The sequence below is a fragment of the Aricia agestis genome, chromosome 4 (assembly GCF_905147365.1).
Source record: "Aricia agestis chromosome 4, ilAriAges1.1, whole genome shotgun sequence".
Taxonomy (NCBI): Eukaryota; Metazoa; Arthropoda; class Insecta; order Lepidoptera; family Lycaenidae; genus Aricia; species Aricia agestis.
The window spans coordinates 5704513-5721865 of NC_056409.1; the positions used below are offsets into that span (position 1 = coordinate 5704513).

Consider the following 17353-nt stretch of genomic DNA (forward strand, 5'->3'; position numbering starts at 1 on the left):
TTATTTTTCTAATTATATACTTGGATAATCTTGCTGAAATAACAAAAAACAAGCCAAATTTAAAATGACGATGTTTTTTGACAAATCGAACTCTCTGAGATCTAGTAACCCTGACGTCAATACCTGTCAGCGTTAGCGCTCTCCATTGGCTATTGAAACCACATATGACGTAAAATAGGATCAATGAAATATGATAATGTAATACGCAGATATGATCAAATGATCATATATATTGGATCCTATATATGATCATAGAAATGATCCAATATATATGATAATGTAATACCCCCCTAAGGCCCTTATCACACTGGCGATTAGCGAGCGATTTGAAAGCGACGCGACTGCGCAGCGCACACGCCGCGATGACGCCGCGATTGCGCGGCGTGCACGCAGCTTGCCTTCAGCGTTTTGGACACTCAGCAGCAAAATGGATTCTGACGTCACTCCCTAGACGAGTCTACTATATATAATAATAATCTGTGTAGACGAGTGTACAAAATGGCGTCCACGCCACGCCGCGCAATCGCGGCGTGTGCGCTGCGCAGTCGCGTCGCTTTCAAATCGCTCGCTAATCGCCAGTGTCATAAGGCACTAAGATGAAATTAACAGAATGGTCAAATCATTAATTACGGTAAAAGGCCTTGGTACTACTTTCTTGCTAAATGATTATAGCAATGTTGACCTTCATGAACTATAAACAAAGTTAATTTTTATACAATACAGTTGAACTCGGTACAACGTCTTCTCATTTCACGCATATAAAAAGATCAATTTTCAATTCCGTGTAATAATTGGCCTTAAGTTTTAATTAATCTTACTCTAATTATAAAGCAGTCTACTTTGGCTTGTTAATTTTCTTATCAAATAGCAATGTAAATCTTTAAAAATATATAACTTAGAAAATATTTTTTGGTCCCCATATTGCATATCAAGTTATACTTATAAATATTATTATAGATTACTCAACAAAGCCTTATTATGTAGCGTCCTAAACTTATGGTTGTCATTTAAATAGGTTGTTATAAATTCGGGGGGATTTCTAGAGAGGAAGATTTCCAAGCTCATATATTTGGCTGCATTCAGTCTCTTGCGCTCTGCGTTCGACCGACACAAGTTCTTATGAGCGTACACCGCAAAGTTCGTCGCAATTTTTTCCACAAGCCTCGCTGTTACTTGCCTCTGGTCGTCTTCCAAAGTTACCTGAAAAAAAGTGATAAGCCACTAAAATTGTTACACGAAAATGTCATTAAAATATTCAGTAAGATTTAAAAACTAAAGAAAATAAATCGTGACCAATAAAATTATCATTGAAAACCATTTAATAGCCCAAAGGAATTTTATAATGTGGCATAGAAAGTGTTTTTGCTATATTGGAGATGTGATGATGACAAGTGAGCGTTTACCGATGTGGTATAACTTTGCTGTAATGTTTATCTAATTCAATGACATCACTGTGCCTTTATTACCAACAACACACTTGGCATATTATTATATGAATGTATTATATATGTATAATGTATTATACTACAAAAGATACTCACTGCAAACCTTATCCACTGCCAGATCTGTGCTCTCGATATTTCCGCAGTAGCAGAGTCTTCAACATTTCCGGTATAGAAGAAATGTCCAATACCAGCTAACCAGTGGTATATAAATAGTATAGTCACAGCCACATTGTGTTTCAAACCCTGTAGGGTGACCCCACCTGAGGGGATTGTCAACAAATCCTGTGCAGTCACCTCTACTTCCATTATTCTATGAATCTGATTTGGTGTTGAGCTGCTTTTCTTCCAAAGCTGCAACATTTTTTTACATTGTAACAATGTCAAAACTATTATGTTTTTACGAATCACGGTAGTAAAAAGTAATTGTGCCTTGAATGCAATTACAGAGTAATGAAAACCATTTGCAGCTGGTTTGTTACCAGCAACAACATTTAGCCATTGAAATGCAACTTTATTATTTATCCTTGAAAGTGGTTAATTTGTTACCTCATTAATGTAGGGCACAAGGCGAGTATCATACACCATAAAACCATCAACACCAGCATTTATTTCTTTCATTTTACTCTCCAAGACATTGTTTACGATCTCCTTTGACCTGTAATAAATAATGATTTGGGGTTAAATAATATTAAAAGTAGGTATAATCTCCCTGTAATATGGGATTGTTAAGAGTCTTATGCCTATTTTCATCAACCGCCTACCAATGCTAAGTGTTCCCTAGCGGGCTTTTAAGGTCATGTATTTCTTATAAAACATTTTTTTGAAAGAACTCAAATTAAGACATAAGTTTTTGAACGTAAAAATGAATAGTAATTTCTTTGGTTACGAATTCGCGCTTCCCGGTACCTTCAAGTGACCTTCAAACGCGTCGACACAAGGTGAAAGGGACAGTGTAGCGCAAGTGCTTGCAGCTTGACAAGGAGTTGAAAGTTGCGTGGGGTGGTCATGACACCCCGCGAGTGCTCGTGATATACTTTTTCAGAAGTTACATTACCAGTAAGGTACGTGTTTTTAATTCTTTAGTAAAAGTAAATTACTTTATTGTGCCGTTATTTTCTATAAATAATAAATAATGGTTTATTTCTAAGAATATATTCAATGATTTATGTAGCACAAACTTTTTATTTACATATTTTCTTTCTTCGTATATTACGTTTTTTTTTTCAGATATATGAGTTGGGAACAAGAGAAAGAGAATTGATTGGTGCCATTATTAAAAGAAGTAATTCTGCAGTGGAAAGCAATGCCAGAATGGATGAAGATTTTATTCAAGAATCTGATCATGATTCTTTATTAGCACAGGATGCTCCAGCAGTTGAAGAGTCTAAAGTAGAAGAGGCTGGATTTGAGGGTCCTAGTAGTATATGTCTGGCATCAATGAAAATGTTATCTACAATTGGATTATGGCGCAATTGCAAGCTAGCATGAAAAGGTCTGAGTTTGTGGAATCATTGGGTTTGAGCATGCTTCAAGGCCACCTTGAAAAAAGATATGTACAACCAGGGTTTCCCAAAGCACTCAAGATGATGTTGAATGCTCCTGGACCAAGCACCGAATGAAAGTCACAATCAAAAAAGAAATGCTGTATAAGTAAAGACACCATAACCTTGAGTCAATGTAATTTTCGCAAAAAATGTTTGTACCAAAAACATATGAAGTTAATTTTCAGTTCCTGTTCGGAAAAATAAGAAAATATTATTTAGTAAATTAGACCTTATATTTACGATTTTGAATGAGAAAATTTATGTGAAAAAGCTAGAAGTATTTGTTTTTTGTCTGTTTTCTGAAAAGATCCCAATATTACGACTAAAAATGGCTGATACTTTAATGTTTTATAGAACAGCAATAAAGCTGATTATACAATTTAAATTTTCTTATTTACACACATCAAACCACAATAATAATATGCTGGTTTAATTTCGTTGACTGATATTATATTGCATAAAAAATCACTTGGGATATGTGGGGTGGCCACAACACCCCGCGAGCGCTCGCGGGGCTAAGGGGGGTATTACATTATCATTTATATATGATCATTTCTATGGTCATATATAGGATCCAATATATATGATCATTTGATCATATCTGCATATTACATTATCATATTTCATTGATCCTATTTTACGTCATATGTGGTTTCAATAGCCAATGGAGAGCGTTAACGCTGACAGGTATTGACGTCAGGGTTACTAGATCTCAGAGAATTCGATTTGTCAAAAGACATCGTCATTTTTAATATGGCTCGTTTTTTGTTATTTCAGCAAGATTATCCAAGTATATAATTAGAAAAATAATTACATTACATTATTTGAAACATATTAACGAACAAGAAATTAAAAACTCTTTTTTATATTAAATAACTGGCAACACCTATTTCTATGACAATATTGGATCCAATCTCTCAGCAAATGTCAAAAATCTATGATCGAGGAAGAAATGAATCATATGTCTATATTACATAATCCAATATCATTGACTCAATGAACTCGGATCCAATATATATGATAATCTAATATCCCCCTAAAAACCGCGCGAGTGATCGAGGGTTAAGTACATATTTATGCCTTTATATAAAAAAATCATATGCTTTTTTACTCTTACTTTTCATCCTGTCCATTAGATCCAGGCTTCAACATAGCAGCAGCCATACCACCAGTGGCCAAAGCACCCCGGTAGTGGCATATTTTCACAACTAACGACATATAGCTTTTCAGGAACTTCTTGTCCATATTTACATATTTATTTCTGTCTGGTAACAAGAACTGTTCATGGGTACCTACACAAAACATAATTGTATGAAATAAAAAATATTATGTAATGATTAATATAAAAAAAAATATAACTTACCAAATTTAGAAATAATTGAAGCACAGTAGTCCCAAATACCACAGTTAAGTCCCATACAGTGGTCTTTTAAAACATACAGAATTCCCTCCATTTCAAAAGTAGACAGGATATTCTCAATGAGAACACAAGCTTTTATGGAACCCTGGGGTAAGCCTAACTCGTTCTGAGTCCACACAAATATTTCATTCCATAGAGCCGCCTCGGACGCTCCTTCAAGTTTGGACAGATAGAAATATGGTCCACTATTAGCTTCATACAATTTCTTGGCATTATGATACATAAGAATGCCAAAATCAACCAATGGGCCAATTGCCTCTTTTCCATTTATCTAGAAATAAGAAATTATCAATTAATATGATATTGTGGTGTTTATATACTGTTAATGTATTAAGCTATTTGGTTCATTGCCACTAAAATTGATTTGATTTTTATTGCTTAGATACTGTTGTAATTTGCCAGTATAATAATTATTATGTATTTAATATTTATTTTATTTACTTCCGAGTTCTGACCATAATCCATATAATGAATAATATCATGTGTATAATATATTTATAATTTGTTTAATATAATTTGTGTTCTATATGTAATTGATTGTACTGTCGGTTCTTGGTGGAAATTCATGTTGTACACTAATAAAACACACTTTTCTTGCACTTTTTCCACTATATTTAGATATTATTATAACTTTTAACAAATAACACGACCGGTTTCGAAATTATTCATCATCAGGTGTAAGTTTAACGTCGGTACTTTTAAAAAATTAAATATTATCAAAACAAACATTAGGGTTGTCAGCATCGTGGTACTTTTTACAATTTGGTAGAATTTTTATTCCAAATAAGACTATTTTTTACTAATGTTAAATTAATATTTAGTTGGATTTACCCATTTTTTATATTGATAAATTAATAACGTTGTGCTGGTAATGTCACATATACAGATTTCAGAGCCTAAAATTAAGTAATAATTGTTACATTTAAACTTACACCTGATGATGAATAATTTCGAAACCGGTCGTGTTATTTGTTAAAAGTTATAATAATATCTAAATATAGTGGAAAAAGTGCAAGAAAAGTGTGTTTTATTAGTGTACAATTTGTGTTCTTCCTGATTAGTTTGTACTGATGCCAGTGTACATCTGTCGAGCGATTTGTCAACAAGCAAGGCCTCACAGAATACCAGGGATTGCGGTGTAGGAAACTATGCCGCAATCATCACCTAAGTGAGGTCCATTTCGGCGGCATTCGCATTGCACCGCATTGAATGTGCTATTTTTTTTTGTAGTTGTAAACTTCATTACTTTACCATCATATTACTATACTGTGACTTTACTTTATGTTTTTTTTTGTTAGTACTTATGTTTTTTATGTTTTTTACTTTTATGTTACTGCATTTTATGCTTCTTTTTTTGTACTTTTTTTATTACGTCTTTTTTTATACCTACTTGTGTCATGTGAATCAAATGTATGTTGTAATGTGGTGTAATGTGTATGTGTTGAATAAATGTTTATTATTATTATTATTATATTTTATTTTGATTTTCTCGGCTTTCACCGGTAAACTGATATGTACGGGCGGAAGCCAAGTACACACCAGGTAAGTGATTTGTGTTTAGCTGTTGGTATGATGCTGAGGGTTGGTATGATCGGTTTCTAACATATTGTATGATGTATGAGTATATAGGTTTGATTGAGATGTATGTAGAGTAGTAGCTTCATCATCAGTCTGTAAGAATTTTCTTACAATGCGGCAAGTATTTAAGATTACTGCTTTTTGCAATAAATATACTAAGTTTAGGGGTAATTGGAGGGTATTTAGAGAGTTATGTAGTTGTTTAGGGATGACACCTGTGGTCGATAGGACTATGGGAACTATAGTTACTTTTTGCAGATTCCAGAGGCGGGCTATTTCATCCTTGAGTTCTATATATTTAGTAAGTTTCTCGGCTATTGTACTTTGTAAATTGTGTGTGTTCGGTACAGCTATATCAATCAGGTATGCAGTTTTGTTAATTTTATCCACTAAGGTTATGTCAGGTCTATTGTAGTGTGTAGTTCTGTCAGTCAGTATGGTTCGGTCAAAATATAGTTTGGTAGAGGCGTTATCCAGGACATTTTCAGGTTTGTATTTGTAGTAAGGTTCAATGTCAGTTATGAAGTGTCTTTTCTTAGCAAGTCTCTGATGTATTATACCAGCAACTTGGTCATGCCGATGCTTGTAGTCAGTCTGTACTATTGTTTTTCATGCTCCAGTAATATGCTGTATGGTTTCCGGGCAACTTTGGCACTTTCTGCAACTGTCAGTGGTTCGAGTTTTAGTGATGTGTCTCTGGTAGTTTCTGGTCTCTATTGTTTGGTCCTGTATGGCTATCATGAACCCTTCAGTCTCTGGGAAGAGATCTCCACGACTCAGCCACGCGATTAAAAATGATAATCTATCTTTAAAATATGTACTCACTAAAATATCATGATCAATCATATTCCAAGCTCTTGGTCTGAGCATCAGAACTGGACATGTTGCTATATTAGACGGTGCTCCCACCAGCTTCCCGTTTACAGCAAGATTGATATTGTTGTACGCCAACAGCTGGTTCTTCCATGTCGGACAATGTCCATCATCAAAGTCCACCTGTACACCCTGGACATCTGCATTAAGGGCTGCCGTGAAATGTGCAGCATTTGAAGCAGACACATCTCCCAGGTCTAAGTGGCGGTTTCTATAAAGCAATGTAATATTGATTTTGTATGAAAAAGTGAAAAAAAGACCCGGCAAATATTCTTTTCCATTACAGAGTTTTAAGCATCCAAGCATGTATTGCAGTGACAGACAGTGGGATGCTATTGTTTAACATAATGAAGTGAAGACAGAAACAATAATGTAATGATTCAGAGACAAAAATTTCTAGTCTTTTTATTCATAGTACTCACCATGACTTTTCACTTTGCAGTGAATAAAAATGTCTAAAAAGAGTTATATTATTTAGTAACTTAAGTCTTATAAAATACATACTGAAGCCTCAAAGGTAAAGGACCAACTTTCCAAGATTTATCCTTCCACTCTGGTGTTTCCTTAAATGCTAGTGCACTTTGCAACTCAACTGAAGTTTTCAAACGCGTTTTGGTTAGCTGTTCTATTTTCGAATCAAAGTGAGTATGCAATTTCCACAGAAAATGTGTAGCTTCTTTACAAAACACCTTCTTTTGAATCTCTTCAAGTCTTGGAAGAGGTGACTGGAGTAGTTCTATTTTTGCCATATTTGTCAACTACAATAAAAACTGACACTTCTTTAATCTTTTATATAATAATTAATAAATAATAGGACTTTACATAAACGGAATTTACTTTGTTATAAGCATTCAACTGTTGCAAGCTGCAACTTATATACAAATATATAAAAAGTGACCTTTCCTCTATATTGTAATCTTATCAGTTTCGGCTTATTATAACGAAAGTCTACCGCAAACCGCAGTGTACAAGCGTCTGTATTGTTATATTCATTACGGAATACGGCTTTGCATTCTAATGAGTTATTAATTATTATATTAATATCTTTAATTTTTAATACATACTTACTTACTAAAAATATTTATTGACAGTAAGTACTACTTACTAAAAGTAACAAATAGTGTTTTCTTAAGCTTGGATACTAATAGCTTTTACAAACTTCTAATGCCAAGATTAGTTTAATTTAATGCAAGATTTTATTATGTACTTATAATTGAACGAAAATTCACATAAAATTAAAAAAAACAAGAACATCACAAAAACATTTTCTTTTCTTCTTCTTCTTCTTCTTTTGGCGTAAGCCTCCCCATTTAGGAGTTCTTAATTATTGACATTTGACAAATGACAAGTGACAACTGACAGTAGACACAATTTTTTAATTTCATTACTTATGTACCTACAGCAATGAATAAATAATAATTAATAAACTTAAAATAAATTAAATAGTTTTATTAAAATTAAGGAGGCTCCTATATAAAAAAAAAAAAACATATTTGCCTATTTTGTCTCTATGTACTATAATACATAGAAATAAAATAGGCAAAATGATTTTTTTTTTTATATAATATAAAAAAATCATTTTTGATATCAATATAATATATAATATAACAGGACGCTCACTTATAACATGTTAGTTTATCGATGTCCTCGACAAATATCAACCGAGTGTCCCATCACTATAGACCGCCATGTTTAGTTCTTGGCTATATGGCGCCGGTCACACTTTGTTGTAGTTATGTCGCCTCCATCTGTTTCCTTATTACCTCAATGCCCACTACCGTACCGTACCGTACATTCAAAACTCAGACGATAAAAAAATATTTGTGACAGTTGACGTATAAGACATTTGACATATCATAAACGTCACAACTCACAACTCACAAACAAGAAGCTGTTTTTGTCGTGTGAAAATTCTTGTTTGTCTTTTTGTTTTTATTAAAAAAACAATTTTTATTTTACGAATAAGCGTAAGTTATATACTGCAAACGACCGACTATCTACCTAAAAATTAACTCTAGGAAAAGGTTATTTAAAGTTCTTGTGACGCTTATTTCCACCGAAAATAAACACCAAAATTGATTGTTTTGGAGTAAATATGGATGAAGAACAGTCCTCAGAGGTGCCAAAAGAAGAGACAATAGAAGAAATAAAATTTAAACCAGTGAAGAAGAAAAATTTACGTCAAAGAATAAAAACTGAGGATGATGACTCTGAAGATGAAGAACTTATTGTTGCGAGACTCCAAGAAGCCAAAGAGGCACAGAAGCTTCGAGAGAAGCCCAACGGTATTAGTTTAATAGCCTTGGCTACTGGACAGAAGGTAACATTAGAGGAAGAAATAACCTGTAAAGACCCATTCAATGTTAAGTCTGGTGGTATGGTCAATATGCAAGCTTTAAAGAGCGGTAAAGTAAAACAGGTAGATGACGCGTATGACACGGGCATTGGTACACAATTCTCAGCCGAGACAAATAAAAGAGATGAAGATGAAGAAATGATGAAGTACATTGAAGAGCAGCTTGCAAAGCGTAAAGGTAAGTTATTTTTCTTTAATTACCATTGTTTTTAGTTTGGCTACAATTTTAAATACGTTAGAACTAATCTGTAACTTATTTTAATTGACTTTTTAGATTGCTAGTTATAAATGGCATAGGTTTAAGCTTTTTATTGTTCAGTAATGCACATTTCAAAATAATAAAAATTGCATTTTCAGAAGGTGATAAAGACAAATCAAATCAAGATGATAATGATTCATTGAAGTATTTAGCGCCAGAGGAAGCTGCATTGCTGTCTCTGCCCGAACATTTAAGAATATCATCAGCTCACCGTTCAGAGGAAATGTTGTCCAATCAAATGTTAAGTGGAATCCCAGAAGTGGATTTGGGCATAGATGCCAAAATAAAGAACATAGAAGCCACCGAAGAAGCAAAAATGAAGCTGCTGTGGGAACGGCAAAACAAAAAAGATGGACCTTCACAGTTTGTTCCGACAAATATGGCTGTGAATTTTGTGCAACATAATAGGTTTAATATAGACAATAACGCAAAAAAGAGAAAAGTGGAGAAAGTCGAGGTAAAACCTGAAACTAGTGTTATTGATGAAAGCGTAGACAAAATTGTCAAAAAAGCAAAAGGTGAAAGAGCTACTGATGACTATCATTATGAGAAATTCAGAAAACAGTTTAGGAGATATTAAGATTATAATTAAGAAAATGAACTAGTAAAAATCTTCAAAGCAATAGCTTTATTGTGGTATTTATAATACTGGTGTACTTTTTTGTGTTTCAAATATATATTTTTTAATTGAGTTTAATAAATAAAACTTCTCACTTAATATACCAAAAAATTTAAATTTATTAAAACATAAAATATACTAATGTTATAATTAAAACATTGGACGGAGATTTAATGCTAAAAAAACAAACACTGATTTTGAGATGAACTTATCTTAATATATATATTTCTTGTGTGCGTGTGTATGTGACTGAACTCCTCCTAAACGACTGGACCAATTTTGATGAATTTTTTTGTGTGTGTTCGTGGAGATTCGAGAATGGTTTAGATTTACAGTTTGGTCTACTGGAAAATGTTTTTTCAATTAATTTCTTATTTATAAGGAGTTGTTGATTTTGGAATGTTTTACATTAGATCCGGCGGACGGCGCTATCATCGCATTCAATATTATTCTATTTCAATTTTAGTTTGTCCTGACAGATGGTGCTACGATTAATTTGAAAAAAATTTTGTTATTCAATTCATGTGCTGATTAAAATATTAAATATATAACACATAGGCTACAATTTTAACCGACTTTCAAAATGGGGGAGGTGTTATGTTCGTTTTCTTATATTCAACGATTACTCCGCCGTTTGTTAACCGATTTTCAAAATTTTTCTTTTGGTGTATAGGGTATCATCCCAATTTGGTATTATATTCACAAAAGTGGTGATCTGATGAAGGATCCATAAGTAATCGAGGGAACTCCTCAAAACTTATAGGGAAACATATAGTGACTTCGGTTTCGTGAGAAGTATTCTAAGCATATGCTACCAACAAGTAAGATTTTGCACCGAGATATACCTGGTATACCGTGGTTCGGAAGGTGCTGAGAGAATTCCTGATTCTTTATAGATACAAGTTTGGGAGTTTCGGCGTTGTTTTAAGAACAGAAAGCATATGCTACTATGCAAATTACATTCTTCATCATCATCATCATCATCATCACTACCATATTATACCATTTCATTCATCAATTAAAAAAAATCTATATCTACCTAATATTATAAACCGGAAGAGTATGTTTGCTTGAACGCGTCGATCTCAGGAACTACAGGTCCGATTTAAAAACTTATCTCAGTGTTAGATAGATCATTTATCGAGTAAGACTCATCATTTATCGAGAAGGTTATATTATATTATTACTCTAAGACTAATACGACAGAAGAAACTCAGGAAAATGTGGGAAAAACGGGGGAAATATTTTTTATGGGAAAATGTACCTACGGATTCTGTAAAATTTCTAATTTACGCGGGCGAAGCCGCGCGGGACATCTAGTTATATTATAATTTAGTACAATATTTATACGGAAAATTGTAGTTTATAATGAAACATGAATATCATAATAATATCAGGTATCAATCTCAAAATCAACTAACAATTATAATTATTTGCTTTGCAAATCAATTTATATAATATATAATATAATTTCTTATGACAATAACAAAATAAGTAGTCTAACATCTTATTGTAAATATATGCAATAGAATTACATACTTACTACAAATTTAAGACCAGAATTTGGACGGATCAAAAAATAATAAAATAAATTATAATATTGCATAATATAGAAGGAGCCTAAGCTCACTAATAATGTTATTAGGTAGCATGAATTATTTTTTTAAGACCAGGCAATATTTACATTTCAACAGTTAACATAAAATTGTAACTCGTCAAAAATGAATATTGATAATAAGGAAATAGGAATAATGCAATATCAAAAACACAGTGCATTTAATAAACTGTATCCACTAGGCAAAATGTGGTGCCCAAATCGTTGCATGTTGGCATCTAGGTGTTATCTACTATGTAATGAAGAAGCACACCAGCTGGCAACATCGCCTGCTTGTGTGCAATTCTGAACATTTTGCACTACAAATGTTGCATAGTGGATAGGGCTTATCATCAGAGTAACATTATCGATAAAAATATAATGGAGGATAGGCAAAGACAAGGCACATTATCATATGACAAGACACAGATCTGTTAGAACATTGTAGCCTTGTCATAATGATCAATATATTATCTAAAAATGTGATGATCTCAATACTTAACCTGGTGGGCATTTCTCTAAATATTTACACTATGAAGTCAAAATTACCATATTCTATTCAGTGTCACATAGGGCTACAATTTCCTGCTTTATACAATTACACCTTTATTTGTTTATATATTTTGTGCAAATAGTAAAATCAATAATTCTGTAATATATGTATATCTGACAATATTATAATGAATATTAAATAGAACATGGTAATTTTTAATATTCAATAAATTGCAAATAGTACTAAGTGTTTATAAGTCCATTTCTTCTTACAACAAGATTACACTTTGTGCAAATATATTATGTACAATGTACATAAAACAAAATATACATAAAGTGATCTAAAAAATAAGAGCTTACAAGTGTAAATAGATAATAATAATAATATTTGTGTCATAATACAGTAGATTGAATTAAACTATTAATTAAAAAGAATAAATGAGATTTCATAGTATGTAAAGGTCAGGATACACATTACACATATATATGTGTATTCTGACCCTTATTTAAAGTCTGGATCTTTTTAACTAAAGCAATTTTTTCTCCTTAAAAGTTATGGTCCATATTATAATGACATTAGTGCGTATTTTATATTTATTTCACTACTTATGCTACTAATATGGTCATGTGTGACAGCAACACGAGTTTATAAATAAGAAGGTATAATATCTTAAATATAATAGGAAGAGAGACAGATTATTATAAGTGTCTTCAAACTCATACCTATAGATATTATCATAGTATGTTACTATGTAATATTGGTCCATATAAAAATTCTCTTTCAATTCAAAACATTGTGGAATAAATGTCATACAGTCAGTCCATATATGTTGCACTTTTTATGTATGCAAAATGCACATAATAGTGCTCATGAAACAGATTATCAAGTTTTAGATCTATGTTTTCGACGCACAAATTGTCTTTATTCAATCTCTTTCTTAAACATGAACAAAGAATAAGGCAGGACTAATTTGATCCATGCTGTATAGCAACATGTTTTATTCTTCGTTTATGAATAAGGCCGTTGATTTGTATATCCATTGTAGCATTGCTTAGCACTGCTTTTCCTCACTAAGTAAAATCGTACCCACAGGCCACATTAGTTTCACAAAAGTTTCACCAACACTGATATCCTATATCCTTGTTAAACTTATCGATTATTTTACCGATTACATAAAATCGATTCGAATATAATCGATCGAATGGCGCTTATACCTCAGTACTGTGCGTTTGTATGCGAACCTTCTTCTGGCTGCCGTTGCGGTTGAGAGTTGGGGAGTGTCCGGAGTACCCTGGGTTCTGTATGCCCATGCCCCCAGGCTCCCCTTCCCGTGGCCTGGGCTTCTTCAGGGAGGACCGTAGCGGAGACCTGGAGATGAAAAAAAATATTTATAAAGACTATCAATCTAACAAGTAAAATCAGCACTTTATGAATTTGCCAATCGTCGTTAAATCCTTATGACATCAGTAGAACATTCTTAAGATAACCCATATAGTTTTTTTCCAATTCCTGTACACTCGCTTCTTGTGACCGCCGACTCTATGATACCTCTTCAATCTTCACCTGGTAGGAGGGAGTCAGTTTCAAAATACATTATTTAGATTCCTTCCGCAACATCGTAGGCAATCAAGATTTTCCGTGATACAAATTTGCTTGTCTTTCCTCCTAGTCTACTCATCGGCCCAGTAATTATATCGTTTCTCTAGAGAACCAACGATATCAAAATACTTAGATACGACGTATGCCGTCAAAACTGTAGCAATGTTTTTGCATGCAAAATGTGCATCGAGAAAATATTGCCGTTCTTTTTTTGTCTTACAGTAATAGCATATACTACTTTCTCTTTCGCTCATTTTATGCTTTAATCGAATCGAGAAAATATTGTCGTCCTTTTTTGTCTTACAGTAATATCATATACTTACTACTTTCTCTTTTGCTAATTTTACGCTTTGCTTTGATTTTTCTCTTAAAATGGAAGACAATAATTTAAATTAATAAAATCTTAGTAATTTCGTGTGAAATATTACACCTTTGGCTTTATTTGTATTCCTCGTTTTGTTACTGCACTGTCGGAAGGCACATGACGGCATTCCGGAGCGAAATGTAGCGAAAAACAACGCGGTAATTAATGAATTAAACACGTTCAGCTGTTACCGCGTTCTAAGGCACACTCCTCTCAGATGAGTGAGCTCACTCATTTCGAGGGTGACACATTTTCGCGCTGACGATTGTATGGAATGGCTTTTCCAACGTTCTAATTCTATGTAGAGAACTACTAGAGCCTAATAACTAGTAAAATTAATAAGTTACCTAGTAATGGTGCTCGCGTCTGACAGTCCCGTGAGTGTGGTCGCGGTTGTGTTCATGGACGCGACGCTGCCGTGACCGTTTGTGCTGTACGGTTTACCAGACGCGTCCGTCATTGAGATTCCTGGAAATTACATAGTCGATTAGAGTACAGGAATTATGATGTCATATCCCTGGATCATGTTGACGTCCGTACTAAGTATATTATCTAGTACTTTTATCTATAAAAATTAAGAAAACGAATTTTTGTCATTTGTTTGCAATACAATATTTTTACAACTAAAAATTATTAATTTTTTATTCTTTATAAACACCTAGCTTATGAAAAATCTGATTTGCCCCCCCCCCCCCCCCCCCCCCCCGGCCCAGAACCTGGGTACGCACATCATAGATCCTTAGGGCCTATACTGACCAATTTTTACGATACAAATGGGTTAGTCAGGCCCCTGTTGTTTTAAGTACCTAGTTGTCTTGGGCCAAACTAGATAGATTTTTTAGTTATAGAAAAACTATCTACCAATGGCGCACGGTCTCAATAAGTCCATTCCTATCGGCTTCCCTTGCCTTACCTTTTGAAAACCATCATATTACTTTGAGCCAGTTATTCAATCCCTAAAAGTACGTTTCTCTGAAGAACAACCAGCCTTCGTCACCGCCACTAGCTACTTCTATAATATGACATAAATGATGTAACCATAATAATATTTCTCTAGAAGTTTATGTTTGAGGTATTAAACCTACCTCTTCCTTCTTTGAATCCTGGGTTGTTTATGGTCGTCCCTTCAGGCTCGCCCAGCGGGTTGGTGGGGTCGCCGCCGACTCGACGCGAGAACAACGTGTCGTACAGCGACATTATAAACAGCGCCGAGTTTATTATAATGCAGACGATCTGGAAAAATACAAGTAAAGAAGTATTGGCAACTGTATCTCGATTTGATATGCTTAGAAAATTAGCGCAGCCTTGATTTCTTTTCCGTGTTATCCATTTATAAGTAACAATATAATTTGTCTGTGATCTATTGTCTATATAAAACACAAGATAAATCACAACATCTTAATTTTGAGAAATTTTGTGACTTGTGTCGTAGTTTGGATTATTCCATAGCTGTAACTTGTATAGTGTGACCAATGTTTGGCTCAAGTCACTCTACTATTCGTTTATCTCTTATCACTTCATCAGTCTTCATTCTTTCTCCTTATTACTTTTGTAATTGTTGATACAAATAAACATTTACCTGGACATAGAAGGCCTCCCCTCTAGTCAAATAGAAGCCCCTGTCATCGCCTTGCACCGCGAACAAGCCAGCTGCCGCTATGCTCAGTAGCGCTGAAAACACCATTCATATTATCAGTATAGGTATAATCAAAAAACATTGTCATGAACAATTACTTATATCATGTAACGCAAAAAAAAAACGCGCGGTTTGATCATGGTAAACTATATAGTTTTAGAAGGTCCCAAAAACGCCCTGGCTAAATCCTCATAGACTTGCAGTGGTTACATGTTTCTGATGTTTCCGAGAAACCAAATATATAAAATGTATCCAAGATTATCCCGTATAAAGGAGATATTCAATAATATTTACATATAATATTCATATCACATTATGTAAGCCGGCATCCACATTCCATGCAGTAAGGGTGAAGCCAAACGAGCGTAATTTGTGAGTTGTGAGTCGCAGAATTTCGGCTGGCAGAAATTCTGCTGCATTCAGTTTCATACAAAAGTCCTGTTTGATTCACACCGTCACACGAGCGTAATTTTGTGAGCGATCAGATATAACTTATTTTCACTTGGATGTAAGTTGGAACCTTAGGTTCTCAGTAGTGCCTCATGTACTTAGAATACCTGCGTGTTTGTGGAGCTCTACCTGTGACACGTCCTGGGCAGGGCAGGTACCAGGTGAGAAAGATAACTAAAATTATTCTTATTTAACTTAAATTCTCATGGCTGATATTTATATACTATATTTTCAATTTTGTAGAATATTAGAGAACCTAAGGTTTCATCCATATGAAAATAAGTTATGTCTGATCGCTCTGGGATCTTACTCTATAACTAGTACAAGTACTCACTCGCTAATAACGCTAAGGCCATCTTGGCCATCACGAGATGCGTGTACTTGAAGCCCACGCGCTCCTTGGACGAGATCATAGCGAGCTGCAGCACCGAGAGTATGCAGAATACTCCCAGCACCGAAACGCCGATCGCGCCCACGACTCCAGCTATGTATACTGCGGCTGTAACAAAATCATTTTATGTCAATCCATACTCATATTAATGCTAAAGTGTGTCTGTTTGTCTGACTGCTTCCTCTTCACGATTTAGTTGTGATATGGAGATACTTTGAGTCTCGCGAAAAGATATGGGATATTTTTTACCACGCTTAGGTAAATGTATTTTTGCGGATAAACTATAATATAAATTCTGCACGGAGTGTAGTACTTCACAATGCGCTCTTTAATCCTTCCTTTCTTAAAGTGAAAAAGATCCTTTGCATAAAGTGTAGCGTCATAACTCATAAGTCATAACCCTATTACAACTAGAAATAGCTCTACCGTTCAACTAAATACTTATTTCCGTTCGACTTTTTTCCACCTCGAAAACGGTGTTTTTAATTAATTTAGTATTAGATCATCCTGCTTGACTAGCGAATCAGGTTAACGATGCGGCGTTGGCTCACGATTTAATTAAAAAATAAACCTCCCTGCCCTTATTCCAGAAATTGAAAGTAAACCGTGTTAGGTTGAACTTTACATCGCCGTAACTAGTCTGAGCTATGGTCGCGCTAGCTCAATACGGTCTATGTCTAGGTTTTGCTGTACATCAGTGAAAACGTCTCTATAGTTAACAGCTTCGTTAAG

At 34.1% G+C, this 17353-nt stretch overlaps 3 protein-coding genes across 6 annotated transcripts in view; 1 reads left to right on the forward strand and 2 right to left on the reverse strand.

Moving 5' to 3' along the window:
• Nucleotides 1-543: 543 nt before the first annotated feature.
• LOC121726532 (malate synthase, glyoxysomal-like) lies at nucleotides 544-8060 on the reverse strand. Of its 3 annotated transcripts, none has more exons than XM_042113930.1 (8): nucleotides 7966-8060; nucleotides 7365-7618; nucleotides 6813-7071; nucleotides 4353-4680; nucleotides 4107-4281; nucleotides 1992-2100; nucleotides 1542-1796; nucleotides 544-1200 (listed from the first exon to the last, which is right to left on the reverse strand). In XM_042113930.1, exons 2-8 carry the CDS (start codon nucleotides 7607-7609, stop codon nucleotides 952-954), a joined length of 1620 nt encoding a protein of 539 aa, XP_041969864.1. In that variant the 5' UTR covers nucleotides 7610-7618; nucleotides 7966-8060; the 3' UTR covers nucleotides 544-951. The 3 variants fall into 3 exon arrangements, with proteins under 3 accessions (XP_041969864.1, XP_041969865.1, XP_041969866.1); XM_042113931.1 differs by lacking the exon at nucleotides 7966-8060 and adding an exon at nucleotides 7929-7946; XM_042113932.1 differs by lacking the exon at nucleotides 7966-8060 and adding an exon at nucleotides 7759-7871.
• Nucleotides 8061-8779: 719 nt separating this feature from the next.
• On the forward strand, nucleotides 8780-10143 carry LOC121726542 (telomere length and silencing protein 1 homolog). Its single transcript, XM_042113945.1, has 2 exons — nucleotides 8780-9394; nucleotides 9574-10143. Exons 1-2 carry the CDS (start codon nucleotides 8956-8958, stop codon nucleotides 10053-10055), a joined length of 921 nt encoding a protein of 306 aa, XP_041969879.1. The 5' UTR covers nucleotides 8780-8955; the 3' UTR covers nucleotides 10056-10143.
• Nucleotides 10144-12894: 2751 nt separating this feature from the next.
• The window catches only part of LOC121726539, a 31649-nt gene continuing 27190 nt past the window's right edge, over nucleotides 12895-17353 (reverse strand). For both annotated transcript variants that reach the window (XM_042113942.1, XM_042113943.1), the window contains 5 exons: nucleotides 16565-16729; nucleotides 15724-15815; nucleotides 15230-15377; nucleotides 14492-14612; nucleotides 12895-13549 (listed from right to left, as the gene is read on the reverse strand). In XM_042113942.1, the coding sequence (XP_041969876.1) occupies nucleotides 13390-13549; nucleotides 14492-14612; nucleotides 15230-15377; nucleotides 15724-15815; nucleotides 16565-16729 (686 nt within the window). In that variant the 3' untranslated portion in view covers nucleotides 12895-13389. The remainder of the gene's footprint in view (nucleotides 13550-14491; nucleotides 14613-15229; nucleotides 15378-15723; nucleotides 15816-16564; nucleotides 16730-17353) is intronic.